Source organism: Carya illinoinensis, chromosome 5 (assembly GCF_018687715.1).
Source record: "Carya illinoinensis cultivar Pawnee chromosome 5, C.illinoinensisPawnee_v1, whole genome shotgun sequence".
NCBI lineage: Eukaryota > Viridiplantae > Streptophyta > Magnoliopsida > Fagales > Juglandaceae > Carya > Carya illinoinensis.
The window spans coordinates 10,717,907-10,745,839 of record NC_056756.1 but is presented as its reverse complement, the minus strand read 5'-3'; the positions used below and the strand labels follow the sequence as shown (position 1 = coordinate 10,745,839).

The following is a 27,933-nucleotide window of genomic DNA, read 5'->3' as shown; positions in this document are numbered from 1 at the left end:
CAGAACAACATCTGAAAAACAAGGGCTGTGATGGAAAGCAATGTCCTTGTGGTGAATAATATGGTAGGGACCGCCTATTTATTGCGAAACACGAACGCTATCTTCAACCACATGTTATCCTCTCTAGTTCAGCACATCTCAAATGGGAGGGAACTGGGTGAAGAAAACTAGGCTATAATTGCTAACTCTGTCGAATCAGCACCAGCACAAAGAGCTACTCAGTGGTTCGGTCATGTCAGACTGCGGAAGAGCAGTTTGCAAATTAAAAGAGCAATCTCTTGCTTGAACGCCTATTTGGTCATCTGAAACAGTGAGAACGGATCATACTTCTTCTGAAAGTTCTTTGCGTCTCCTAGGCTCTGCAGCATGTTCTTCCGCTTCTCACTTCAACTGATTTCTGTGAAATTTAGGAGACTTTTTTTTTAGTTAATTGGTACATCTTTTTGCTGTGCAACTGGGGTATGAGTAGGATCAAATAAATGTTCAAGTACAATGGTGCAGCCGACCATTTCTCCTTTCCCAGATTCATTCCCTCACGTTTAATTTATGCAGTTACGTGTTTTAGGCTTTTACCTGCTGTTTCCTTCAGGTCAGGGAAATTCCGGTTCTGAAATTCAGTTCTCCCAGTAATTATTTTCAGTGCTCTGAGTACTTGTGAGCAGGACCCTGTATATCTATTTTCCATATCCATCTGAAAGAATATTTGGTAGCTCTAGCTCAACATCTGTCGGAGTATTCAGGTTTCCTAAGGAGAGACCAACTTCCAACTCCATATAACTAAAGCAGGTTCATTCTATTGTGGTAGGTATAGCGCTTAATAATTCACCGGAGACAGACAATTGAAAAATGGAGAAACCAAGAGCAACGCCATCGGAGGTATTCGAACTGCCTCCAAGTCACGATGTTGGCAGCAGCAGAAAGGGTAAGGGGTCTGAGACACGAGATCAAGGTGGTTTAGAAAACACTTCTAATATTGCTTCGACGGTCATTAGCACAGAGACAAGCGTGAAAAAGTGGATGGCATTTGACAGAGAGGCCGTAAGCAAGCCCGAGCCCGGCAGTTCTAATTCATTTGGTGATCAAATTATAAGAACTAAAGCTGGCATAGCCGCAAGGACAGCAGAGTGGGGTGTGGTGGTGCAGGCAGACGTGGGAGAAGGTATCTTCAGTGCAGCAGGGGGTACGAAAAACGATATGTCGAGGTCATCAGACGATGGAGACGGAGTCGTCGGAGCGGATCAGTCGAGCAGGACATCGGACGAATCAAATTATGGATATGAAAGATCATCGGGGGCCTTTCCGAGAGTATCACAAGAGTTGAAGGAGGCTTTGGCAACTCTGCAGCAAACATTTGTTGTATCCGATGCAACAAAACCAGACTGCCCCATCATGTACGCCAGCAGCGGCTTCTTTACCATGACCGGTTATTCTTCAAAGGAGATCATTGGAAGGAACTGGTGAGCTAGCTACCATTTCTCCTATTTCTTTTTCCTTTGCAAGATTTTTGTAACGGAACTGGTAAAATTTCTAGCTGGGGATCGGTGGTTTTAGTCAGAATAAAAACTGATTCCGAGTGAGCGATATAAAAAAAAAAAAAACTGATAATCCTATTCAGAGATAAATTACATTCTATTGAAAAAAACCAGAGCAAATGGGTTTTAACTAAAATTTTAAACATAACTCTACACATAACACACCTTATTTTTTAATTTTTTTTTCTTTTATCAAATATTTGTTATATAGATAATGAATAAAAAAATTTAATTAGTTAAAAAAAATAAACTCAAAAAAATTTGAAAAATATATATATATATATATATATATATATAATGTGTGGCGTATAAATTTACGCTGAGCAAAGCTGTTTTATATGTGTTTCTGTTAACTGTCTGAGACAACGTACGACCATGCTTCAGAAGCACCACGTCAGACCAAACGGGTTGGGTCATGTCAACGGAACCAAAGCCGTCGATATGAATTTTGTATCCACCAGCACTCCTCATGGCTTTTCAATCGTTAGGGTTTATCCATTCTTTATCTAAGATCAGGGTTTAACAGAGTCTGGGCGGTGGGCATCAAAATGAAAAAAAGAAAAAAGAAACTCCATATGGGAATGACTCCATTGAGAAATATGAGTGAAATTGAGCAGTGACTTTAAGTGGGCGTTTTGGGTGCGCAGCCGATTTCTTCAGGGTCAGGAAACAGACAGGAATGAAGTGGCCAAAATACGAGACGCGGTTCAAAATGGGAAGAGCTACTGTGGAAGGCTCTTGAACTACAAGAAGGATGGTACCCCTTTCTGGAATCTTCTCACTATCTCCCCTATCAAAGATGGTACTGGGAAAACCGTCAAATTTATTGGGTAAAAATGTTGCTTTCTTTCTTTGTTTCTTCGTCATTTTCCTTTTCTTTTGTCAAGTCTAGCGATATAATACCGTGTTACCAGTAGAATTGTACGAGTGAGTGGAGATTGTTGGGTACGTGATACGCATGTTTATTCTGTAATCATGATATATACAATGCATGCAGTTCAAGAGGAATGTCGATATCTTGGTACAAGTGACTTAAATGTTAGAAACACGAACCATTTTCTTTTTCCAGAATCAGAAACATGAACGATCAAATGGCTTAGAATACAATTATTGGAGTTGTCTTCTTTGCCAACGAGTTGCAGAACCTTTATTGTTCTCATGTCTGTCATTGGCATATTTAGCTTTCTTGTTTTCCCCTTTGCGCGAGTAACCAACTTAAGCAAACTTTTGATCATTCTTTCTGATTCTAGTCTTTTCTATGAACGTTGAGAATGCTTTGTCTGCAAAAGGAAAAAAGCAAAAAGGAGAAATATATCTATGACCAAGAAATCCCAAGCGCAAGTATCTCAGCAAACTAAGCGTCAATGGGAGAGATTTTCGGGCTCAATAAAGCTACAATTTGATTTACGGTCTAAACGTCCGTCAAATTCTCTGTAGTTATATATTATGGTTGGAAGAATAGTTAAAATATCGAGACATTCCAGTGTTGTGCAGTGTCTGTCCTTTTATTTTGTCTATGGCATGTCTTGGATTAAAATGACTAATGTCTAACGTCTTTTATGTAAATTTGCATAGGTCGGGATGTTTTGCACGTGCATGCATCACCTCATAATGTAATCCTAGCATTTGTGTCTCTTTTTAATTAATATTTTTGGCCTCTTTATTAAAGTGTTATGCTGTCGTAACACTTGTGATTATTTCAATTTCCAAAATAAGGATTCTTCGTAGACGTTGAAGTCCCATTCTCAATTTGAACATAAAGAACCTCATATGGTCTTTAGAATGCCTAAATTCTACCGGCTTAGTCAATGCATTTAATGGGTTGACAATTTCTTAATTTGACATATACCAGCCTTTGAGTGCTGAATGATGCTCCTGAACTACATTTATCATTTCACGCTTCAACAATTATTATAACTTCTCTTGACTTCGCATTTTTAATTTCATACGGTTGTCTGAATTAAAAAATACATAAATCTCCGCTTGTCTTTTTCTCCCCCTTTTTAATCATGATAGGAGTTGTTTCGTGCAATGTTTTACTTTTTTCTGTGAATTATGATGCAACCTTATTCTGGATTTTTTAATGATGTTTCTGCAGAATGCAGGTGGAGGTCAGCAAATACACTGAAGGTGTTAATGACAAGACATTACGGCCGAATGGGTTGCCCCAGTCATTAATCCGTTATGATTGTAAGCATGTGTGCTGACTTTTCTATTGGATGTGACCATGCCTTTACTTAATAATCAGATTTTCTTGTGTGTCAGCTCGTCAGAAGGAGAAGGCTTTAGGGTCGATGACAGAGGTTGTGCAAACTGTAAAACATCCCGGATCTCACATCCGGGCTATGAGTCATGATAGTACCAGCAAGCATGAAGAACAGGAAAATTTCAACCTTGATTATGCTCTGCCAAAATCTGCTGAAATTCAGAATATGAATACACCAAGCAGACAAACTCCTCGATCAGATTCCAGGGGGTATGTGTCTCACTCAATTTCTTGTCAGGAAGCAGACCGAAAATCTAGGCAATCAGGACGCATTTCGTTTATGGGGTCAGTTTTAATGATTGCCTTTGCTACATTAGGGAAAGGATAATGCTAACAGTTACATGTAAATGATTTTGACAGTAAGCGCATTGGTGTTTATTACTCGAATGTTTTGTTCAAGGGTGACTATGGATGTCCTAGCAGACTTATGAGTCCCTTTCTAAGTGTCATATTTCTTATTTGATGTGTAATTTCTGCAGGTTTAAAGGGAGGTCTTTGAGCTCTGTAGGGAGGCTTGAAGAGAAGCCAAGTATAGAACAAGAGGTTTTGATGACTAAAGACGTAGAACACTTGGACAGTTGGGAACTTGCTGATAGGGAAAGGGATATACGCCAAGGAATTGACCTAGCAACCACATTGGAACGCATTGAAAAGAACTTTGTGATCTCTGATCCTAGACTTCCTGACAACCCGATTGTAAGATGAAAGTCAATTAATTATTTAATTTTATTATTGAAAAACTTAAGATAATTGCTCCAAAAATATGAATTTTAGTTTGTCATCTGATGCTCTGGAATGCAGTGCACTCATCCTTCTCACTACTTAAATGTAATTTTTTTCAACCTGTTTAGCCTGCTTGAATCATTTAGTGCCTTCGTCATGGCAAAAGTTTATTTTAACTATGTAAACGTGATACTTCATAGATGTAAAAATGCTTTTCTGAAATTTCTTGCTGCACACTGCTGCTCAATTTTTAAAATTTCTGTCATCACATCATACTGCATGTTTTCTTTTGTACTCTGCATGATCATATAGCACCCCATAATGTTTAGTATGGTTTTTGATAGTAAAGAAATTATGAAAGTATTTAACTCTAGAGTTACTCTATATTCTATATTTTAAATACGATCAATATGCAATATACACTTTTCATTGTACAAAGTGTAAGTGTCATGGTTATATTTTGCAGTAGTATGTCCTATAGGCATGATTTGTATTATATCTTGAAACTGATCTTAATTGTTCCTGTGCAGATATTTGCATCTGATAGCTTTCTCGAATTGACTGAATATACACGTGAAGAAATCTTGGGAAGAAACTGTCGGTATGAAATTAGTAGATTTATAGCTTTGCTTAGTTGTGATTGCATTGCCATTTACCTCCCATTTTAGGTGCCTTCATGTTAGACTCACTTTTCTCAGACACAGTAATATCTTTTATTTTCCTTTCTTTTTTTTGATAAGTAATCTTTTATTTTCCTTTCTACCATTCGTTCTCATGTTTTCCTCTCTGATTGTATCATTTAATGTTGAACTTGAAAGTGATTTTACTCTTGATGCAAACCGATATGGGCAAATGATTCATTTAATTCATCTGTTACATTAATTAGGAGTAAAGCTGTTTGTTGATCTGATAATTCTTTAAATTCTTCATACTGGATTGTTATATTACTCAAAAGTTAAGTTCCATAACTTTTGTTGAACATCTTAGACATGGATAATGCGAAATTTACAAGGTCTGGGAGACTATAAGTATCTTGGCATGTGAAAAGAAAGTATTATATTGGCATGTGATGCTTTCATATGTGCCTGCGAGATTAGAAGTGAACTCCTTCACTGGTAGCCAGTTTACACCATCTAATAGACTCTTTTTTTTATTTTTATTTTTCGATTTCTGGAGGCAGATAATTTTCTGATATTCTCTACCATATTCTTGCCTTATTGGATTGGCACTGAAAAGCTTGGGGATTTTATATTGAAGTTCCATCTTATTCTTTGCAAATATGCCACATTACTTGCTGAAACTTTGAGTTATATTAGATCTTATGGTGATTGTCATTGCTACAATCTTTTAGTTTTGGTAGATTTTTTTGTTTTGTTAGTCTGATATGATTTGTAAGAAACTGGCATAGCATATTGTCTCATACCAATTTTCCGATCTCTCCTATCTATTTTTTTTTTTCCACTTGTTTAAAATGCATCTGATTGGTCACGCAAGTTCTACTCTAATTTTCCGATCCATTTTACAGATTTCTTCAAGGACCTGAAACAGATCAAGAAACTGTGTCAAAAATTAGAGATGCCATTAGAGAACAGAGGGAAATCACTGTTCAGTTGATCAATTATACTAAGAGTGGCAAGTGAATGCTTTTGATATTTGGTTAAATTATTTTACCATTACCTTTTGCCTGAACCAGGAATGATATGGGATTTGGTTGGAAGTGTCGCATGATATATAAATTGCTTTGGTGTTTATTCTATCTTCCTAGCTTTGGAGGCTTCATCTTTCACATGGTTTTTTGGGTGTCTCCAAGCTTTATATTGCCATCATGCTAAATTGTTGTGATTTCATGGCTTTCAGGAAAGAAATTCTGGAATTTATTTCACTTGCAACCGATGCGTGACCAAAAGGTGACAGACTTTATATATATATTTTGTTTAGATAATGGTTTAATATAATCTTAAATTGAACATCCATTGAATTAGGATGTTAATTGCCTTTTCAGTTTTTCACTAGTGGTCCATGTAACTTTGATAGGGTGAACTTCAATACTTCATTGGTGTCCAACTAGATGGAAGTGATCATGTGGAACCCCTGCGCAACCGCCTCTCAGAGACAACAGAGCAGCAAAGTGCCAAATTGGTGTGTATATACTTTATTCAGGGGAGGATTGCTGAATGAGTAACAATGTTTCATGGTTCATAATACTGGGTTATTAAAAACAACATAGTTATGAAATGGGGATAGCTAATATAAGAACTTTAAGATGGATAAGTGGATATACCAATAAATATAGAACAACAAATGAAGATGTCCATAAAATTGGTGGTGGCACCAGTTGAGGAAGATATGAGGTGCATTTATCAAAGATAGTTTAGTCTTTAGGTGAACACCAATGACTAAACGAGTTAAAGGAGTGAAAAGTACTAAAAGGAGCCTAACATATTATGAGTAGAAGCAACGAATATTTATTTGACACAAGAAAAGTTGACGGAGGGTATAACCATAGATACATACTAATTAGTTTTCAAATATACCATAGATACATACTAATTAGTTTTCACAGGTCCATGGTTATTAGTTGCAATTAAATCTTAGGTGAGTTGAGCTGAGCTGAGTTACATGTATTCTCATAATTCACTTTTCTGTGTGGGTTTATTGTTACTGCTGATTAACCCACCATGCAGATGCTTCATTGTTTATGTACTGCTTTTGTATAATTGCTAGCTCACGTTTGCATCATCTTTTCATACAAATTTATGAGTGAGAATCCTAGGAGTTATCCTTGTTCTAAACAGAAGATTACTACACATCCTTTCAATGTACAGCATGGTTAAGATTTTTTGTTGAAACTTCCTGGAATGTTAAAAAAAAATTATGCATATAAAAGAAGCACAAACATTTAAGACATCAAATGTATTTTCTACTGCCAAGAAGGATATTGCAGAGAAATGAAAATTATGTGAAGGCTTGTCTGGGAAATCAACAATGTTGCAATTTCAATTACATGTCCCCTGTTCATGCAATCAACCAGATTATACTTTGTTCCAAACTGTGTATCTAGGTTTGGTAGATTGAAGACATTGCTGATGACAAAATTATAAATATAAAAGTAACAATTTCGAGATGTAAAATAGCACTGTTCATGCGCATTTAAAATAGCACTGGTATAATTATCATCTGAGGAATCTGCACTTATCAAAACTAAGTCCAGGTCAAGTGCATCTTTCATCTAAATTTTAAGGTATGCTTTGATATGGATGTTATCATTTTTCCCTTTTTTCGACATGTTTCAATGGTTGATTCTCTTCTATCAGGTCAAAGCCACTGCAGAAAATGTTGACGACGCTGTCAGAGAACTTCCCGATGCCAACTTGGTAAGGTACTCTTTTTGCTTCATGTTTTGGCTGATAATGATGCATCTATTGTTGCTTCAAAAGATTGCAATCTGTTTGTTTTTTCCGAGGAATAGATTATATTAAGTTGCAGTCATCAATTCTTACAATTTGATACCTCCAAAGTCTGACAGACAGGAATATTGTGACTCATCTGGCTCATTTTTTCAGAACGTGGCTTCAAATGTTCCAACCGAAACATTACAAACAAGTTCAATTACAGAGCAGAAAAAATCCTTACATCCCTGTTTTATTAGATGCACGCCTCAGTGTTTATGATTTCAAATGTCTTTTGCCTGCACACACAGACATGCACATTATATGCAGTGACTTGATTTAGAGACTTTGGTACATGTGATGGCATGAATGAGTTGTTTGATACAACGTCTTTTGTAATAATAAAGTAGTTTAAATTTTGCACAGTATCTTTTATTACAGTAAATGAGAGAAGCTTTGAAAATTGTGAGCAGCCAATGGATGAGTTTAGAACTTTCTATTTTAACACTTTGTTCTATTGGTTGATTGTAATTGATTTTAACAGCATGAAGATTCATGAATTTCTTGTATCACTAGAACATCACGCATAGGTGACGCTCTTGTATATGCTCCGTGTACTTGGGCTCTTGCCTATTTTTTTATTAGCAATAAAATCTTGTTTACCAATAAAAAAAATTATTACAGATAATTCATGTTTTTGGTATGATGCATATCCTTGAAGTTTTCTTTTCAGTTGTTGTTGGTACAGAATATGCATGAGACCTGGGTTCCCTTTCAGCAGTTATGCTGGTTTATAGCTGACATGAATTTTGTAATCTACAACTTTTCAGAGACCAGACGATTTGTGGGCAATTCATTCTAAGCCTGTTTTTCCAAGACCTCACAGAAAGGATAGTCCTTCTTGGATAGCAATACAAAAGGTACCAATTTGTAAAAGTTAGAATTGTGCCGTTTCAAATTCAAATGCTATTCAAATGTTATTAAACTTCCATATTGAACTTCAGGACAAGATTTTAATGACTTGACCATAGACCTAGTCTATTTCATTTTCATTACTACTATTCGTATAACAAATATTTTCTGGCATCTATAGCTTTCTTACGTTTGATGGCGTCAACCATAAGTGCATGGGCTCTATTATTGGGATTTCATCTCAAACTGCTAAAATGCTGAACCTTTGGACCATATCCAAATCTACCCTCAGAGGACCTGCCTTGTCAGCACCAACACTGGATAATGGCCTTTAGAACAGTTGATAAGAATCTATAAAGTATTTTGATCTTTAGTGAAATACTGACTTACTTAAAGGAATGCATAATAGACATATCATTGAGCCATTGCAAGACAAAGTATTTGTTTGAAGCACCTACTTTAAAATGCAGCTCATTTTCCAGCAATTCTTGTCTCAAAACTGATGATACAATGAGTTGAATATTGTGGTCATTTTGCCTGTGTGGATAACCTTTTCAAGTAATGGACTAAGTTCCAATTGCATTTAAAATACTGTGAAAGGAAATTTTACCCCTAAATTAAAAAGACTAGTGGAGATTTTTAAGTCATGCTTCAAGGCTCCATGTAGATTTGAGCTGATGATACTAGAGATGTCTACTATGTGGAGTTGCGTTTCTTAGAAATTCCTTAATTGGTTATCTATGGAGTTGAGTATGGATCTATATATTGCTTGGGCTCTCCATTTGATACCTTAAACTTTCAGGATAAGTGGTTGTGTATGTATTGGAGCTGAAGATCATATGCCCAATAGTCTCTTCTATCTTTCTACCATCTAACTTAAACATCCATGTGTTGCCCTTCTTATATTGAGAGCCATTTATTTTAGGGTACATGTGCAATTTTGAGCCTATTCATGAAAGTGGGAGGTAATAGACCTCATTGACTAGGTGTCTAATTTGGTATGGATTAGTCGAATTGGTGATAGTTGAATTGGTGTCTAATAGTCCTCATAAATGTGCTAACCCCATTATGCACAATTCCACCTAGCTTTAAGACTGGGAGATGTCCTTCTAACTGGGTTTTCAAAAAGGTGGAGGAGATACAAGCCATTATTGGGATCTCGTATGAAGGCGATGAAGATAAATTTATGGCCCTTCTTATGGCAATTGAAGAGAGGCGATCGAAGTCAGATACAAAGCAGAATAGGGAATTAAAAAGGCTTATGTGTTCCATTAATTATGATGTGAAGGAGGGAAGCGGAGGTAGGGATAGAGTGAAAGGGAGGGGGTAATCTCGGTTTACATGCAGCCTAAAATTATTTATTGGAACGTACGAGGGCTCAATGATCGCAATAAATGCGTTCGTATCAAATCTTTATTGCGGATGTGGAAGGGGGATGTGGTGTGCTTTCAAGAAACTAAACTAAGATTCATTGATAGGAAAATTGTGCGGAGTTTATGGGGGTGCTTGTATGTGGGGTGGGCCTACCTGGCGTCATTGGGAGCCTCCGGCGGAGTATTATTAATGTGGGACAAAAGAGTGGTTGAAGCAATTGAGGAGTATATCGGGGAGTATTCGGTAGAGCCATTTTAAAAACGTGGTTGATGGTTGGGAATGGGCATTCGTAGGCTCATATGGGCCTGATGTGGATAGGGAAAGGAGGAGGTTATGGGAAGAACTGGCGGGTTTGCATTCTGTTTGGGATATACCATGGTGTATGGGGGGGGGGGATTACAACATCACACGCTTCCTTAGTGAGAGATCAGGACATTTACGGAATTCTGTGGCTATGGAGGAGTTCTCCGAGTTCATTTTTGAGCTAGACCTCATGGACCTCCCCCTGACAGGGGGTGAGTTCACTTGGTCAAACGGACTGGTTTGGTCGAAACTAGATAGATTCCTGGTATATCCCTCATGGGAAGCACACTACCCAGAGGTTTGCCAGAAATGGCTAGCCCGAGTAAGCTCATATCATTATCCTATTTTATTAGACTGTGGGGGCATTCATAGTGGCCGGTGATACTTCAAGTTTGAAAACATGTGGCTTGCAGCTGATGGATTTGTAAAGATGGTTCATACGTGGTGGTCCTCCTATCAATTCATTGGCACACCAAGTTTTATTCTTTCAGGTAAGTTGAAGGCTCTGAAACAAGACCTGAAGAAGTGGAACTTGGAAGTTTTTTGCCACACTGATAATCAAAAATCTACACTCTTGGAAGAACTACAAGAATTAGAAAGGTGGGAACTATTGGGAGATACCTCAGAAGAGGTGCTTATGAGGAAGGGCACAGGTATTGCAAATTTGGAGAGGGTCTTGGTGTTAGAGGAGATCTCGTGGCGTCAAAAATCCAGAGCTCTTTGGCTGAAAGAAGGTGACAAATGCACGAAGTATTTTCACAGAATGGCTAATTCACACTGGCGCAATAATGCTATTGAGTCACTACACACAGATAACTAGGTGCTCTCTTCTCCTTCTGATCTAGAAGACCACATTGTGAATTATTATGAGCGCCTTCTTTCTGAACCGGCTGGTTGGAGGCCAAAGCTGGACGGTGTGGATGCTCTGTCCTTTTAAACAATTGATCCTCAAAGTGTGAATGGCTTGGAGAGACCTTTTGAGGAAGACGAGATTTACAAGGTCGTTTCTGGTATGGCCAAGGATAAATCGCCGGTGCCGGATGGTTTCTCAATGGGGTTCTTTCAAACTTGCTGGGACATCGTTAAGGGTGATATAATGCAAGTCTTTAGTGAGTTTCATTTGCTCCAAAAGTTTGAAAAATCTCTCAATGCGACGTTCATTGCTCTCATCCCTAAGAGACATAGGGCTTCGAGTATTGAGGAGTTCCGCCCTATACAAGATTATATCGAAGGTCCTTGCCAACCTCTAAGCCCGGTACTAGAACATATTATCTCCAAGCCCCAGAATGCTTTTACTCGTGGAAGACAAATTCTTAGCTCAGTGCTCATTGCAAATGAATGCTTGGATCACAGATTGAGGGAGGGTGAACCAAGCATATTATGCAAGCTTGACATGGAGAAGACCTATGACCACGTGAATTGGGATTTCCTTTTATATATGCTTAGAAGGTGTGGTTTTGGTAATAGGTGAATTGCTTGGATGCGCCATTGCATTTCAACAGCTCGGTTTTCAGTTCTAGTTAATGGTACACCTGCTGGTTTCTTTGACAGTTCTCGAGGTTTGAGGCAAGGAGACCCTTTATCTCCCCTCTCGTTTGTTATAGTTATGGAGGCTTTTAGCCAGATGGTGCAGACAACTGTTAGCAGAGGTTTCTTATCTAGCTTCAAGGTGGGTAATGGCTCGGTCATGATTTCCCATCTACTATTTGTAGATGACACCCTACTTTTTTGTGAAGCGAATAGGAATCAGATTCAAACTCTACGGGCACTGTTACTCTGCTCTGAAACAGTATCGGGACTCAAGGTGAATCTTGGCAAATCTGAGATGGTTCCGGTGGGTGCGGTCTCAAACACACGCAGCTTAGCAAGCTACCTAGACTGTTAGGTGTCTTCTTTGCCTTTGAAGTATTTGGGCCTCCCTCTGGGAGCATCTTTTTAAGGCTAGAACTATTTGGGATGAGGTATTGGAGAAGATGGAGAAAAGGCTGGCCGGCTGGAAACGGATGTATTTATCGAAAGGGGGCCGACTCACTCTCATTAAGAGCACACTTACGAACCTCCCCACTTATTTTCTATCATTGTTTCCTTTCCCAGCAGGGGTGGGGAACAGAATTGAGAAAATCTTTAGGGCGTTTTTATGGGGAGGCATGGGGGAGGAGAAGAAATTCCATCTGGTTAGATGGAAGACAGTTTGTACTCCAATTGTACATGGGGGGCTGGGAGTGTGTGACTTGAGAACTTTTAATAAAGTTCTATTAGGGAAATGGTTATGGAGATATCACACTGAAGGGGATGCATTGTGGAAGGAAATCATTGTAGCTTGTTATGGAAATGCCTGGGGCGGTTGGTGTTCTAATGAAGGGAGTGGGGGGTATGGTGTCGGATTATGGAAGTTTATAAGGAGGGGGTGGCTTTGTTTTGAGAAACATATTCGATTTATTGCAGGAGAAGGCAATAGAATCAGTTTCTGGCGGGATTTGTGGTGTGGAGATCAAGCATTGGAAAGAGCTTTTCCGAACCTTTACCATATTGCTGCCAATAGGGAGGCTTCAGTGGCGGATATGCGGTCTCTTCATCATGGCACTATTCAGTGGAATATTCTTTTCAACAGGGACTTTCATGATTGGGAACTATCGTCTGTATCAGATTTTCTCAGCCTTCTATACTCAATGGGGAATCCCATGACACAGGGAGATCGTGTAAAGTGGAGGTCTAATAATTATAAGAAATTTACTGTAAAGGCATATTCCAAAATTTTGATCACACAAAATTTTGCACAGGGTGATCCTCCGTTCCTGTGGAAGAATATTTGGCAATCTCGTGTGCCTCCAAAGTAGCCTTCTTTGTTTGGAACGCGGCTCTTGGGAAAATCTTGACCACTGATAATCTGAGGAAGGGGGTGTGTAGTGATGACTTGGTGTTATATGTGCAAAAAGAATGGAGAATCTGTGGACCACCTACTATTACATTGTGAGGTCACAAGGGAGATATGGGACGAGATTTTCCAAAGGGTCGATGTTGCATGGGTTATGCCTTTGAGGGTGGTGGATCTGTTGGGGTGCTGGAAGAAGTTACAATGTAGCCAACAAGTAGCAGTAGTATGGAAGATGATCCCATTATGTATCATGTGGTGCGTTTGGTCGGAAAGAAATGCGCGTTGCTTTGAAAACAAGGAACGCACCATGGAGGAGCTAAAGAACTTCTGTTTTCAAACTTTAATGCTTTGGTTCTCTGCTATTGTAATAAGTGGGGACAATGTTCATGATTTCTTATCCTTAATTCCTAGAGCATAGAATGTATCTAGGTATCTTATGTATACTTCTTGTATACATGGGTCACGCCTATTATATTCTGAGCAATAATATTTATCTTTTACTTATCAAAAAAAAAAAAGTTTGTTTTTTTTATTCAATTAAATCCTTAAGTAGCTTTCATTTTTCAGACAAGTGACAATTTATCAGCATTGTATTGAATTATTCCATTCATTGTGGACCAATATAGTAGTTTGGCCTCTTCATGTAAATAACCATTCTACTAAATGTAAGCAATGGTTTTTGACAAGTACCACATGAATCATGTGTTGTATTTTTTGTGGTATCCACGGGCTTTGAAGATTTACAATTACAGACTGACATTCTTTGAATTCCATTTATGCTGTTTATTAACTAGCTATGTATATTTTGGAACCTAGCAGCTGTCGTCTCTCTATTATCTCATTATTTTCTTCCCCTTTATCCCTTTGTACTCAGATCACTGCACGTGGGGAAAAAATTGGGCTACATCATTTTAAGCCCATAAGACCATTGGGTTTTGGAGATACGGGCAGGTACAGTGCCATTCATTCCAGATGGGATTCAAATTGATTGTCTGTGTGCAGAACAATTGTGACATAATTGTGTATGATTTCAAAATTATTGCATAATTAGTTTGTTTCCTTGGTGCGTTTATTCTTATATGTTATTCATCACTATTACCGAGGTCTGCTATTCATTCTGCTTTTAGTGTGTATATCATATCTTTGCTGGGAACACAGGAGGAGGGTTCTCCCTCCTTTTTTCGCTTCTTTAAGGATAGGTTTCTGAAAACAAATATTGTAATTATATAACCTTAGTGCATGCTGTATCCCTTGTATGGCCAGTGTGCCTCCTCTCTCCTTCCTCTTTGTGGTTACTTCAGATCTTCTAAACATCAGGATCCTGTACCTTTAATGCTCTCTGTATACTTTATCTAATCTACTTTTGAAGACACTAAAATTCCAAAGAATCCCTATGGGGTTTTAGTGATGCATCTATTACTGTTAGTCTTGTGATCTCATCAACCAAAGCAGATTAATGAGGACATCATTTAGCTGGGGCCCCTTACTCAACATGTGAAATCAATTAAACATAGCATATGGATATTTCAGATCTAGATCTCATATTCTGCTCGCATTAGGGTATGGAGAACATAATTACCCAAAATAAGGTACGAAGGAGGATGGAAGGGTAGAGGAATAAGTGCAAGAAAAGCTCTAATTGATTTCCTAGGTTGTCAGAGGAGTAATTCTGTAAGACAGTTTAGACATGCTAAGAAGTAAAATAGCATGAAACAGCACGAGCTTTCTTAGGGACCTAAAAATAGTAGGATAACATGGTGTGACCAACATGAGGTAATTGATCAAGAACAGGAAAAATGAAAACGAATTTGGATGCCAAATATCTTGAAAGCTTTTCAGAATCCATGTATAAACAGAGGAATTAGTCTTTTTGATATGAATGGAGATGATTCATTTTATGGACCCTAGACGGATTGTGAATATATGTTCACTACAAAACATAGTTTGAACTCTAAGAAAAGAGGAAATGAATAGAGTAAAAGAAAATTAATAGTACCCTTAGCTGTAGGCATTATGCTCAAAACTTAGAGGACAGTGTCACGCAAATGAACCCTTTGTTAGGTTTCTTTTTCAATAATCCCCAATCCAATGAATTCTCAAATTGTTTGTTTGTGACAATCTGTTTTAGCATGAAAAAATAAATTGAATCATTACTTATTTGACACTAGTTAATTCATTTATGTTTTTGAAACTGGTGTGTAAAATTGCTAAATATCTCCAGACCACACAAATGTCTTGTTTAACATGCTAAGCACTAATGTGAGAATTGGATTCTTTGTTCTATTTTTCATTAAATCACGATGCTATTTGTTGCAGTGTCCATTTGGTGGAGCTGCAAGGTACGGGTGAACTGTATGCTATGAAGGCAATGGAAAAGTCAGTAATGCTTAACCGTAACAAGGTATGAATAACAGAACCATGATTTATTTATTAAAGATGCCTCACACACTTCCTTTTGTCCAAAATCAATGTAATAAATGATCTGGTTGTAATTTTTTGTCTGATTGATATTTGCTAGCTAAAATTAACACGAGCTTTTTTCTTTTATTCTAGCCGTTGAATCTGAAATGTTTTGACAGTGAGTGTTTACACTTTAAAGATAAAATTTCTTTAACAATCAATTTTTATCTGTTTTTTTAGCAAAATAAACCCTAAATGGCTACTATTTAGTCTGGAAAGTATTTGGTTTCAGTTTATGCTACAAAAAGTGATACATTCCATGGTTGAGTTGCTCAGAATGATGATAATCTGTGGTGTTTTCTACATTTGAAAGTTTTATGAATGTCATTAGTTCTTCATAGATGCAAAAATAGGTATATAAAACCATATGAAATAAGTATGTCTATGAAAAGTAAACACATGTTTGGAAATCGTTAAGTGCTTAGTGAACTATTACATCTCTAACTAGTCACTTTGCTGACATTGACATCACTTGTGACGAAGTTTTTTTTCGAAATGTCCCTATATTGGTAAATGTGGCCAAGTTACGAATCATTTGATTGTGGTTCCATTATTAGTTCTGGGGTGAAGGATTTCAGCCCGTGGTCCATATCCTTGGATAAATTCTTGACTGCGAATCTATAGGCTGCTAGGAACCAGTCTGTTTGCCGTCATAATATTCTTAAAACTGGCCAACAGATGATGAAGAAAAAGTGCCATACATAATAGATTCTTTCATAAATTGGAATAGTTGTTACAATTCCAGATGATATGGCAATTCACACTGAAATCTGTTTCCCTTGTTCAAAATTCAGCACTGTGATTCACCAAGTTATTTGAATTACACAGATAATTTCTTACTTGTGCATTTGGTGCACACATCCTCAGTGATGTTTAAGTGGGAGCTATGTTACTTGGTTCATGCGTGTATAGGACTCACACATCTACATGCTTCGATGTGCACACTTTTAGTTTTTGCAAAGTGTGAATTCATACAACTTTGTCTTTCTAATGGTCATCTATTATTGTGGGTGTTGTACAGGTTCATCGAGTATGCATTGAGAGGGAAATCATTTCACTACTTGATCATCCTTTTCTTCCAGCACTCTACACATCATTTCAGGTCTTCTCATTTTTGTACATATAATCTTTTCATACTAAACTTAAAAAATTTATATGCCCAAATACATAAAACAATGATCTAATCATGCAAGCATCCTAATTTACACATTTGCCAAGTCATATGTTTTGAAACTTTCCCATGGTGACATCAGTCTTTCTGATGTGTACAGTAAGAGGTTGTGCTGTAGTATACAAGATATGTACCCAAAAATATTCAAGAAGTGTTGCTTATGTTTAAAATTTTATTTTTAAAGGAATTCTTACTGGGAGTACCCTGTATCCAAGTATAACAGTACCTTTGAAGAAGTATCTCAGATACATAGGGGAAAAACACTATCAATAATAAACATTGACACACCAAGATGTATTTGGGAAGAGGGGGAGGGGTTGCTTCTTTTTCCTTTTAGTTAAACCAATGGCAGAGCACCCTTTCTTTATAATCTGACATACTTTGTTTGTGCCAGTATGGGAATTTTCCTTGTTGGTTAATAATACCGATTTGTACTGCATTTGAGTATACTGATCTCTTTTTATCTCCTCAGACTTCTACACACGTTTGTTTGATAACAGACTTTTGCCCTGGTGGAGAACTGTTTGCCTTGCTTGATAAGCAGCCGATGAAAATTTTTAAAGAGGAATCTGCAAGGTACTAAAGCTACACATCTTTCAATGCCAAAGAAATTCATTTCTTAACTGTCAGTAAAATTCACAATATATAACAGATTTTAGCTAGTTGAAATTCTTGAATCTACTGGAATATCAAAGTTGAGATGAACTGTAGGATATGGTTGGCACAACTAGAAATGTTATGACTTTAGATATACCTTGCAATCTGTCTCCAACATGGGATTGCTGATTGTTAAACCAGTCCTGAAGCACAGATTCACTCTTTTTACTTATGACTTATGAGTTATTATTATTATTATTATTATTTTTTTTCTCTTTTCATCAAAGTACCGAAACATCTTGCTCTCATCTGGATATCAGTACAGTACACTTCCTATGTACCTGACCTTTATTATTTCTGTGCTAACTTTGTTAATCTCTAGGTTCTATGCGGCGGAGGTTGTCATTGGCTTGGAGTACCTCCACTGTTTAGGTATTCCTCACATGGGAACCTCTAATGTTATTACCGTATTACTTCTGTTTCTTTTTTTCTTTTCTTTTTTCCTTTGACTTATGTAGTTAATTGAAGGAAACCATCAGGAACTTCTATTTGCGAATGCTGCCAAGGACAGTGGGTATGAGATATAAGAATCATATCATATCCTGACTCCAAAACAATAGGGAAACTAACATTGGTTATTATTAGTGGAGGGAAAAACATGAAAATATCTCATTATTTCCCTTCCTATATTCTCTTATTCTCAAACTAAAATTGGAAATCTTCCGCTCTTCAGGCCAAATCCACACGGTTGTGTTTGGTTCTATATATGAATATTTATGTACTTGCTTACGCTTATAGTTATAAATGGAACTGAATTATAAAGTGGGAAACACAAGTCTTCCACGGTTTTATTATAGTATCATGGCTGCTGTTTCCTCACTTTATTTTAGCTGTTGTTTTTATTCATGTCTAGCTTGGTAGGTAAGTATAGCAGAGATAGGCTGTTAAGATGGATGACATGGAACTTTAGGAAATGAAGAATAAGATATAAAATGTAATCTTTCTACTTTAGTCTCTCTTGTATACATCTTGTGTATATGGGAGATGCCTATAGACTTCATCAATAAAACCCTTGATCACTTATGAAGTGACCTTATAACCGCAATTACTAAAGTGAACTTGAGATTAATATGTCAGTTGGGACACTTTTAAAACTGATCAAACAGAAGAGGCAGAATTTGTGTTCCCAAATACTTGAGGATTAGGATGAGGCATGGTGTGACTGACTTTCTTTTTGCGCGTATGCATATTTACAATGTGTTGCCTGTGTTTTTGTAAACATTATTGAGTTGATATATGATAACTTGCTAGCATTTTTTTCTGCAAAGCAACTGTTAAGCATATTGGAAATGCCTCAAGGGTTTTGCCAGTCTTGTTATCACAGCAGCACTTTTTTTTTTTTGGTTAATTTGCAACTCAATTGATCTGAGACTTTAAGTGGTGTAATGTTCTCCCTCATTTCCTTTATCAATCTCCATCAGTTATGAGGAAGACATTTCAGTATTGCACTTATTAGTTTTGTTCCCATGCCTTTGTACAGGAATAATTTATCGTGACCTGAAGCCTGAAAATATCTTGCTCCAGAAGGATGGACATGTCATACTGACTGACTTTGATTTATCATATATGATATCGTGTAAACCTCAAGTATGTTACATTTTGTGTCAGAAGATTTTGTGCTTTACTTTTTTACAGACTCAGATAAGATTCTTGTGTTTCCTACATGAGGGTTACTGATCTTCATTACAAATCCACCTTGAGTTGACAAAGAAAAAGAAATAAATATAAAAATAGGGATAAAAAATTATAACAAAAGTAGGTCGTCAAAGTTCTAATCTTTCACGGGAGAGAAATAGCTGCTCTTTCCTTATTGAAGGGTCATGCATGGAAAATCTATTTTGTCTTTGACAGGCCGTGATTGAAGCCACAAATCCTTCTTTTATCCTTACTCTTCTAAATTGTATATGTTTGTTTTCATGGAATGGTATTTCCACCTCAAATTTGTGGGCAACCTGAATGACATGATCTTCTAAGTTTATGCTATTCTGTTTGATAATTATTTGAGGCTTGAAATGGGAGCTACTCACTTCTCTTGCATGCTACTGTGTCCCGCAGATTCTAACATACTCACTACCTAGTAAGAGGAGGAGATCTAGGAGTCAGCCACCGCCAACATTTGTTGCAGAACCAGTTGCCAAGTCAAACTCATTTGTTGGAACTGAAGAATATATTGCTCCTGTATGGTCAATCTTTAATTTTGATAAATGTTCATATGCTTAATGACACTCCTAGTGCTTAGTTTATCATATCAGAAAAACCATAGTTTTAGTTTCTGGATTCTAGAATTCTTGGGAAACTATTTAAACAAACTTGAAACGTAGGGGCACTAATATTTTATGCACATTTCTTTTCAAGGTGCTTATAGATACTTGATTTCAGGAAATTATTACAGGTGCAGGACATGGTAGTGGCATTGATTGGTGGTCTCTTGGTAAGCATATACTCAATCATGATATACAACTCTTATGTGTTTTGTCCGTGATTATTTCCATTTGCCTAATTATTTGTTCTCTTGGTACTTTAAATTATATTCAAATATCATTTTCCTTTTTTTTTTAATGATTCACATGTAATGCCCCGGAAGATTTAAGTTCATTGATATAATATGACATTAAAATAGCTTGTTTCCCTCAGCTATGTTTCTAATGCTCATCCCATTAACTTGTATTTTTCTCAATGTTGTTTTAATTCTTGTGGTAAAAAATGTATTTTATAAAGGATGAGGATGTGCAATTATGATTAAAACTTTAACGATAAATATCAGAGCACTGCACTAAGCGCTTGCGTTTAAGGCATATGCCTCTAGACATGAGGAATTAATATATATATATTTTTAAATATTAGAAATATAATAAATATAGTAACAACTAGAAAATAAAAAAGAACAAAAATATTTGATAGAAAAGCTTGAGCATATTTAAATGACAAAATGAAGGAAAATCATCAACTTCTCATCATACCCAGTTTTATTTTATTTTTATGACGGGGGGAGCCATCCCACGGCAGAGCCCTTAGGACCCACCCATGGAACCTAAACCCCTGGGGAGACTAGCACAGCAACTCAGTTTTATTAACATCACCCTGAATAGTGAAGTAGTTATGTACACAATATGAGGCCTATGCCTCATGATGTAAGGCATAAAGAGCTCATTTTTTAATGTGCTTTAGCTCAAGAGGTGTATGCATGATGAGGTTCCTAATAAAGGCATTTTAGGATTCCCACACTCTGAAGTTAACACTTTAGAAGGTTTATTGAGTTCTTAATATGGTAGAATCACACTCCATACTTTGATAGGTAAAAATATAGTGGGTGATCTCCCTGGAGATATAAAGAAACTCGTTCATTTCTTTATTTTTATAACAAAATATTTTCTGTTCCAAACATAAAAATTGTCAACATAAATTTTGTTATCAATGCCTTGAAGTAAATCATGTTTAAAATTCAGGTATCTTGTTGTACGAGATGCTCTATGGTCGTACACCTTTTAGGGGGAAGAACAGGCAGAAGACATTTTCCAACATATTACACAAAGATCTGACCTTTCCAAGCAGCATTGCTGTAAGTTATCATAAGTATTTAATGAGCTGTGTGTGTGTAAGGAAATATTTGTTTTACTGAACTTTGTTTGATGATGTCGTCTAATTGAGTGGGTTAGTGGTAGTCAACTTGACTTTTGGTTAAGCTTGAACCCAGTTCCATCTTGCACTGAAGAACAATACTTGGAATTTTCCAACAACAAAGATTATGGATAACCTGATCGCCTACATTCTTACTGCCAAAGAAGTGGGAACACTTTTCACAGTTATGATATTTTAATATAAATAAAATTACCCCAAGATTGTATGCTGGAATTTGAGTCCAAACCTTTTTTTTTTGGTAAGCAAGCAATTCATTATTTAGAAAAAAACTAATCTATCCATTTTCAGAAGCAAAAACTGTTAATTGCTCTGCACTTTTTCTGTTGCTGATGCTATTAATCTTGACTTTGGCTGCTAGAGAAATGTTGGTAAGAAGTTCAAGAAAGTCTCAAACTGCTCACAGTCACAGTTAATTGAAAACGTGCAATTTACTTCAGTCAATATTCGTCTGAAAAGCCAGGATTTAAGGCTCCAGTCACTAATCCGAAAATTTTTCTGGAAAAGAAATATGAAATATACTGCACTGACAGATGACGTTACTCTTCATCAAAACTGTTTGAGTTTCTGCTGCAAATGGCCCATCACTTTTATTTTTATGAAAAATAGCAACTGGAAGAATCATGGACATCATTTTCAAAGGAGTTGGCTGCCATTATCTATGATAGAACTTGTGCCGCTGAGTCATGAGATCAGTAATAAGATGTATATGATTTCGGGGATCCACGTTCTCGGTCGCAAAAGCTAGTCTACCTTATGTTTTAATTTAATGTGACATGATTTATTTCTTTAATTTATGCTGAAAATGATTGGCACTAGCTTCTTTAACGACTGGATCTATCATATTAGACATGCATCATTCAATCCTTAATGTTGCAGGTAAGTCTTACAGCCAGACAGTTGATTAATGCCTTGTTGCAAAGAGACCCTGCAAACCGGTTAGGATCAAGCACTGGTGCCAATGAAATCAAAGCACACCCTTTTTTCCGTGGAATTAGTTGGCCTCTGATCCGTTGCATGGTAGTCTCTACTTACATTTTTCATTAAAAGATAAACCTTCTCATCCTGGTTGTTGGAAATACTGATTTTGAAAGCCTGCATGCTGAGGAACTAAAAGAAAAGAGGACTCGATACAAGCTAAAACATATTCTTTACCCATGCAATCACTTGTCCTAATCATCAGCCTTGATTGCATGCAGAGCCCTCCGCCATTAGCTACACCTCTTCAATGCATTGGAAAAGATCCAAACGGCAAGGAAATACGGTGGGAAGATGATGGAGTGCTTGTTCATTCTATGGACCTGGATATTTTCTGAAGGTTTGTATTGATTGTTAATTGAAATTAGATCAACATTACGCTCATCTTCTTGCTGTCTCTGCAAATAGAAGCCAGAATTTGAAGTATCTTACTGATCCACTTCAGTGTTTACCATAACTATCATCTTTCCTGTATCGACCGTGCTGGAAGTTATTGTGTTACGTAAATTAAACCATGTGACGTTGGAAGATGGGGCTACCTCAACTTGGAAGATATTTCAGATCTTGGAAGAAAAGAGAAACAGCATCAGGAAGATTTGCTTTATGATTTATTTCGGCTGTATAAAAGGGAAAGGGTGTATGGGAGGTATCAACGAATGAATTAGCACTTGCGCAGCCTCTATTCAATCTTACTGGGTATTATTCCATAGAGATCCTGTATTTACCAGACTCTTAATAAAATGTTCTGAATAATTCTAAATATGGCTCAGCACAGGGGAGCTGCCAGGTTCACCGACTCAATTCACTGCAGCTTTTACTGAAGGGATGGCCCCCGTAAAGGCATGCCTTACCATCTTTACTTTTAGGTAAATTATCTTTAAAAAAAAAAAAAAAAAAACAAATGCGCCCTACAATGAATTACATAAAAAGCACTCCTGTTGAATTTGGGATCATTATCCCTCACCAGTTCAAGGTAATGGAATTTCATACACTCCTCCATATGATCAAAACTCAGCCGAGCTCAACTACTTGAATCCAGGAAGCAATACCATATTCAACAATTCCTAGAGCCTTGCCTTGTGAATATACGGCAAACAGTGATTCGTACGGAAGCTTTTCGGGTGTTCCAGGCACCAATCGATCTAACTTCAGAAACGTGATTAAGCTGGCGGTGTCACAAATGGAAGATAATTTGAAAATTTGAAGAAAATGAAAATGCAGTGAGGTTCGTAGCCTGGCACATGGCGTCTAAATATACACTTGGAGCAGTGGAATGGTATCTTTGTTTTGATAGGTTGGAGTGGTATTAACATGTAAAGTGCCTAGCAAAAAATGGCCTCACGTATCTGGCAGATGAATCAACCATACAAACATGTAATTAAGGGAAAATCAAAGCAGTAACATTTGTACAAACCTGAAACAAAGATTCATAACAAACGGTGCATTCAAGACAAAAAGACACTGACAACAACAATACAGATAACACTTCAATGTCAACCGATATATCTGGCAACAAGCCCGTCCCCTATTTTGTAGCCTGAGCAATTATATTGCTTATTGAGCTGCGCTGCTCTTTTGCAGCCTCCACCAATGAATCCTAATAACAAACAGTATAATGCACTCAGCAAAGCAGGAAAATTCCCAAACAAAGGAATCAGACAACGAAAAAGAATACCTGTGCAGCTATCAACCGTGCAACTGTTTTCTTGCTAGACTCCTGAAGTTCCCCAGCAATCAGTAGTTCATCCAATATGTAATAGGCCTTCACGTTAAGTAGCAAACAATGAAGCAAATGAACTTACTTTGGGAGGACCCCATAAAGCTTGAGTTATTAACAACATGTCAGCATAGCAGATAGGTGGAGATAAAAACTACCCTCACAATGCCAGGGGCACATAAAAGTTGGTCATAAAGCACACAAAGAGGAAAATACCTTATGGAAGTTAAAAATCAAGTCCAGCTCACAGACCTGCAGTGAGTGAATAAATTACTAGGAGGATTATCCTTTATCAAAATCAATTTTTTAAAAATGGATCAGATTATTTTCACTAACACTGCCAAAGTATCGGTCCAGAATCTCCACATAATGATGAATTATTTCAAGGATCTCTAATTCGTTGTCTTCTTCATCAATGCACATACAGAAATACAGACTAGCATACCTGCACACACACATTATTGGAACCAGCTCATCAGCACATAACAAAGATGACAAACAATATTACACAAGAAAGAGTTCTCATAATGGCAGTAAAAATGATCATATTCTTGCATTACCTTTTGTAAACAACTTTGTACCCTCTCCATTCAACAAAATTACAGAGCTTGGGTCCTCGGGTAAGGATCACTCCACTTAGCTCACGTAGAACCTTCACAACAAATGCAGAATAGTATAGAGATTATCTAACAGTACTCTCAGTTAGAAGTGAGCCAAAAAAAGAAAAAAATGAAAGAGAAAAAAAAGAAGAGATAAACAAAATAGCACCCCAAAGATCATAGCCTCGATGGATGATACCTTAGTTCTTTCCTTCTGTGTATAAGGTGAATACCATTTTGTCAACCTCACTTTTCCTTGTCGGCTAATAAGAAGCACAAAGTGAATCTACAGCAAGTACAGGAACATAAACCATTAAAGAAGCAGCAAACATAAAAACGCATAAACATAGAAGTCACTGTAGTGTTAATGCATGAGATTAGATGAAAAGGAACCTATAAACACTGTCTAAGAATGCAATACAAATGTCAATATAATGATTTTGATGTTGGAGACCATCAGAAAAGCTGTTGAGGCATGCACAGGTAGCCTATATCCTAGTAATGGGTAACCTATCAAAAAAAAAAATATCCTAGTAATGGGTAAGAGATCGATGAACACAGATAGATAAATTATAAGAATAGCACACTTTTTCTTCAATTAGGTTTAGGGAATGTAGGCAAAGCAAAGCATAATCGTACTAACAGTTTTCAAGAAGCGCAAGTCATTGTCTCACATTTCCTTTTTGTCAATACCTAAGGCAAACCTGTTAAAGTTTTTATGGATTCTTTTGAGATACAAAAGCAGAAACCTGGAAAAAGGAGCGAGCACGCTGATATTAGCATCGGTTAGGTGTCAACCTAGAAACCGTACAACTTTTAAAAGATATCAAAACCTCAGACAGTAATATGTTTGACGATATCAATTATCATGCCCCAGACCCAGCAAAACTAGCGCACACGGGTAATGACTGATGAAGATGTAGAATTATGGTTATGACAGATCAATCCGAGGGGTGTTTGACATGGTTATTAACTTATTGAGCTAAGATAGCCCTTCAAATAACGAACACGCCCAAAATAGGTCATAAAACAATATCACCTTGTTCAAGCGTTGTCGTTCATATCCCTAAGTAAATGGAAAAGTGATTCCAAGCATTTAACCCAATTGAGAAACACCGATCCACAATAACCAAAGCCATCACAACAACGAAACTTTTACGAAAGAATAAATAGCAGAAAATGATTGCAAGATATTAATCTGCAACACACACACACACACATATATGTACGTGTGTATAAGAAGAAAATGATAGATTTAAAGACCCATCGCCAATTACCACAATAGCATGAGATTTCAGAGATATATCACGAACTCGGTACTCACGAATAAAGAAAAGCAAAAACAAGCTTCCGGATCTATTATTCATAGATCATCCGAATTAACCTAATTATTAATCGGTTCATCGAAAAAAACATCAAATATTACCATTTCTCTGTGCGGTTGGCGATCAGATCAAAAGCCACTGCCCGAAAAGCTCAAAACCCCCAACAATGGTACCAATACAAAGAGCTGCTGCTGCTTCTTTCGCCGTCGTCTTCTTCAAATGAAATCCTAACAGACTTACGACGATGCCTCTCGGGCCGAATGCACACGTCTAATACTGGGGCTGAGCTGACAGAGACAGGATATTGGGCCTAAAATAGTAGCCCGATAAATCACTTCCGGCCCATATTAACATATATAATATAATATTCAAGAATTAAGTCAAGAGTAATAAATACTACATGCAATTGTGAAGTATTCAAGTGCCGTATAGTAATTTTGAAAAAAAAGTAAATTCTACTATTGAAAAACTAATTTTATTTTCATGTGGGTCCGTATTTATTTAGTTTTTTCAAAATAATTACGCGGCGTTTGTACACTTACGACTACAAAGATCATTTGTCTTAAGTCAAACCCTGACTCTCCCTGCCCCGAAAAAAAAAAAAAATATAAAACCAGCAAGCAACACATGGAAGAAAAACAAAATGAAGTATGAATAATCCCTAGCAATTATCTTAACATCTTTAAATTCAAGATGCACCATGATAGTATTATTTTTTTTACTTTATTTTTTGGGAAACTATGTTTATCCACTAAAATATTGCCCATTTTTTAACATCTTTAACATTAAAAAAAGTGTAATTTTCTAATTTCCATTTTTTTCCCCAAAGGATGATGGTAACAATACCTTGACTACACAAAGTCAACTTCTATGCAAATTGGGGTCTTGTGAAATAGAAGCAACTTTAATTTCTTTCAATTCATTCTTTCTTAAATTTTGGACCTTGATGCTGCAAATTCTTGCAGATGAGCAAGGGGAAAACAAATATATAGTGGCCCCAAGGGAAAATAACTACATCCTTGATGCTGCAAAATCTTTCTCTTTTGATCTCTACTGCGATTCTTGCCTGATCTCTTAATTTCTATTATTCCATGCATATATACCTCTTTATTTTTATTTTCAATCCAAATGGGGACAAAGTGCCTTTTAAGCACAGTGGTGGAGAAAGAAGACGGCCGGATCGAGGACTCCATTTTAATATGCTTAGGAATTAAAAAGAAGATCGAACCCTATAATTAGATATTTACGCCTCAAATTTAGCTAGATTTTCATGCAGATAGAACGTTGACAAGGATGCCCTTTTTCACCTTTGATCATGTCAATGCTCAAAACGCTCTAACTTATAAGCTCCATCCGCATCGCAGAAGACGATATATATATATATATATATATAAACGTTCCAGGGAATTCGAAGGATCAAAGATCGAAGATTAATAAGTCGGAATCGGTATCGTGTTAGGCCTAAAATCCTGAAAAGCCGGCTCCTCCCCGGATAGTGTATAGAAAGGGTCGATCCCAAAGGGCAGCATCAGGTCTCTCGATCATTCTCAACATGCATGGCCATTGGCCGGCCATTAATTTAATGAAGCTAGCCAGCCCTGATCTCCTTCAGTGAGAAGACATGAAAAAAAAAAGCACACACGTACACATGCACAAGCTCGTGTTTGTCTGAACTTCGAAGAAAACGAGTAATAAGTTTAATTATTCTATGGGAAAGATGCATGCGAACTGGGGAAGAAAAGACCCCCATCTGAAAATATATCAAAATTAGTTCTAAGAAGAAGAATCCAGGTACAAGGGGATACGTGAAATGGTACCCCTGCTGCAGTTTGCATGAGAATGAGCATTTACATCAGAAATGAAATACGACCTACAGAGAGGGCAGGTGAACTGGTTTTGGTCCACCCACCTTTCGATGCAGTTCATATGGAAGATATGGGCGCATCTGGACAGTTGGCTTACCACATCTTCCCTCTCGAACTCCACCAAGCAAATGGAGCACGTATCCTCCACATT

General features: G+C 37.0%; 2 protein-coding genes across 6 annotated transcripts; one reads left to right on the top strand and one right to left on the bottom strand.

The window, feature by feature from the left end:
* The first annotated feature begins 78 nt into the window (after positions 1 to 78).
* LOC122311515 (phototropin-2-like) lies at positions 79 to 23,036 on the top strand. 5 transcript variants are annotated; one of them, XM_043126092.1, is made up of 23 exons: positions 89 to 1,457; positions 2,180 to 2,362; positions 3,631 to 3,722; positions 3,798 to 4,083; positions 4,278 to 4,494; positions 5,052 to 5,122; positions 6,047 to 6,153; positions 6,379 to 6,428; positions 6,556 to 6,660; positions 7,836 to 7,895; positions 8,741 to 8,830; positions 14,249 to 14,325; positions 15,691 to 15,775; positions 16,856 to 16,936; positions 17,478 to 17,581; positions 17,985 to 18,034; positions 19,143 to 19,249; positions 19,718 to 19,840; positions 20,042 to 20,093; positions 21,109 to 21,221; positions 22,178 to 22,318; positions 22,498 to 22,616; positions 22,767 to 23,036. In XM_043126092.1, the coding sequence occupies exons 1-22, from the start codon at positions 847 to 849 to the stop codon at positions 22,612 to 22,614; spliced, it is 2,922 nt and encodes a 973-aa protein (XP_042982026.1). In that variant the 5' UTR covers positions 89 to 846; the 3' UTR covers positions 22,615 to 22,616; positions 22,767 to 23,036. The 5 variants fall into 5 exon arrangements, with proteins under 5 accessions (XP_042982028.1, XP_042982026.1, XP_042982025.1 ...); XM_043126091.1 differs by having other exon boundaries at positions 22,722 to 23,036; XM_043126090.1 differs by having other exon boundaries at positions 90 to 310; positions 806 to 1,457; positions 22,498 to 23,036.
* Positions 23,037 to 23,623: 587 nt separating this feature from the next.
* Positions 23,624 to 26,177, bottom strand: LOC122311516 (AP-1 complex subunit sigma-1). Its single transcript, XM_043126095.1, has 7 exons — positions 26,019 to 26,177; positions 24,792 to 24,878; positions 24,554 to 24,645; positions 24,330 to 24,438; positions 24,210 to 24,245; positions 23,952 to 24,038; positions 23,624 to 23,873 (listed from the first exon to the last, which is right to left on the bottom strand). Exons 1-7 carry the CDS (start codon positions 26,019 to 26,021, stop codon positions 23,802 to 23,804), a joined length of 486 nt encoding a protein of 161 aa, XP_042982029.1. The 5' UTR covers positions 26,022 to 26,177; the 3' UTR covers positions 23,624 to 23,801.
* Positions 26,178 to 27,933: the final 1,756 nt, after the last annotated feature.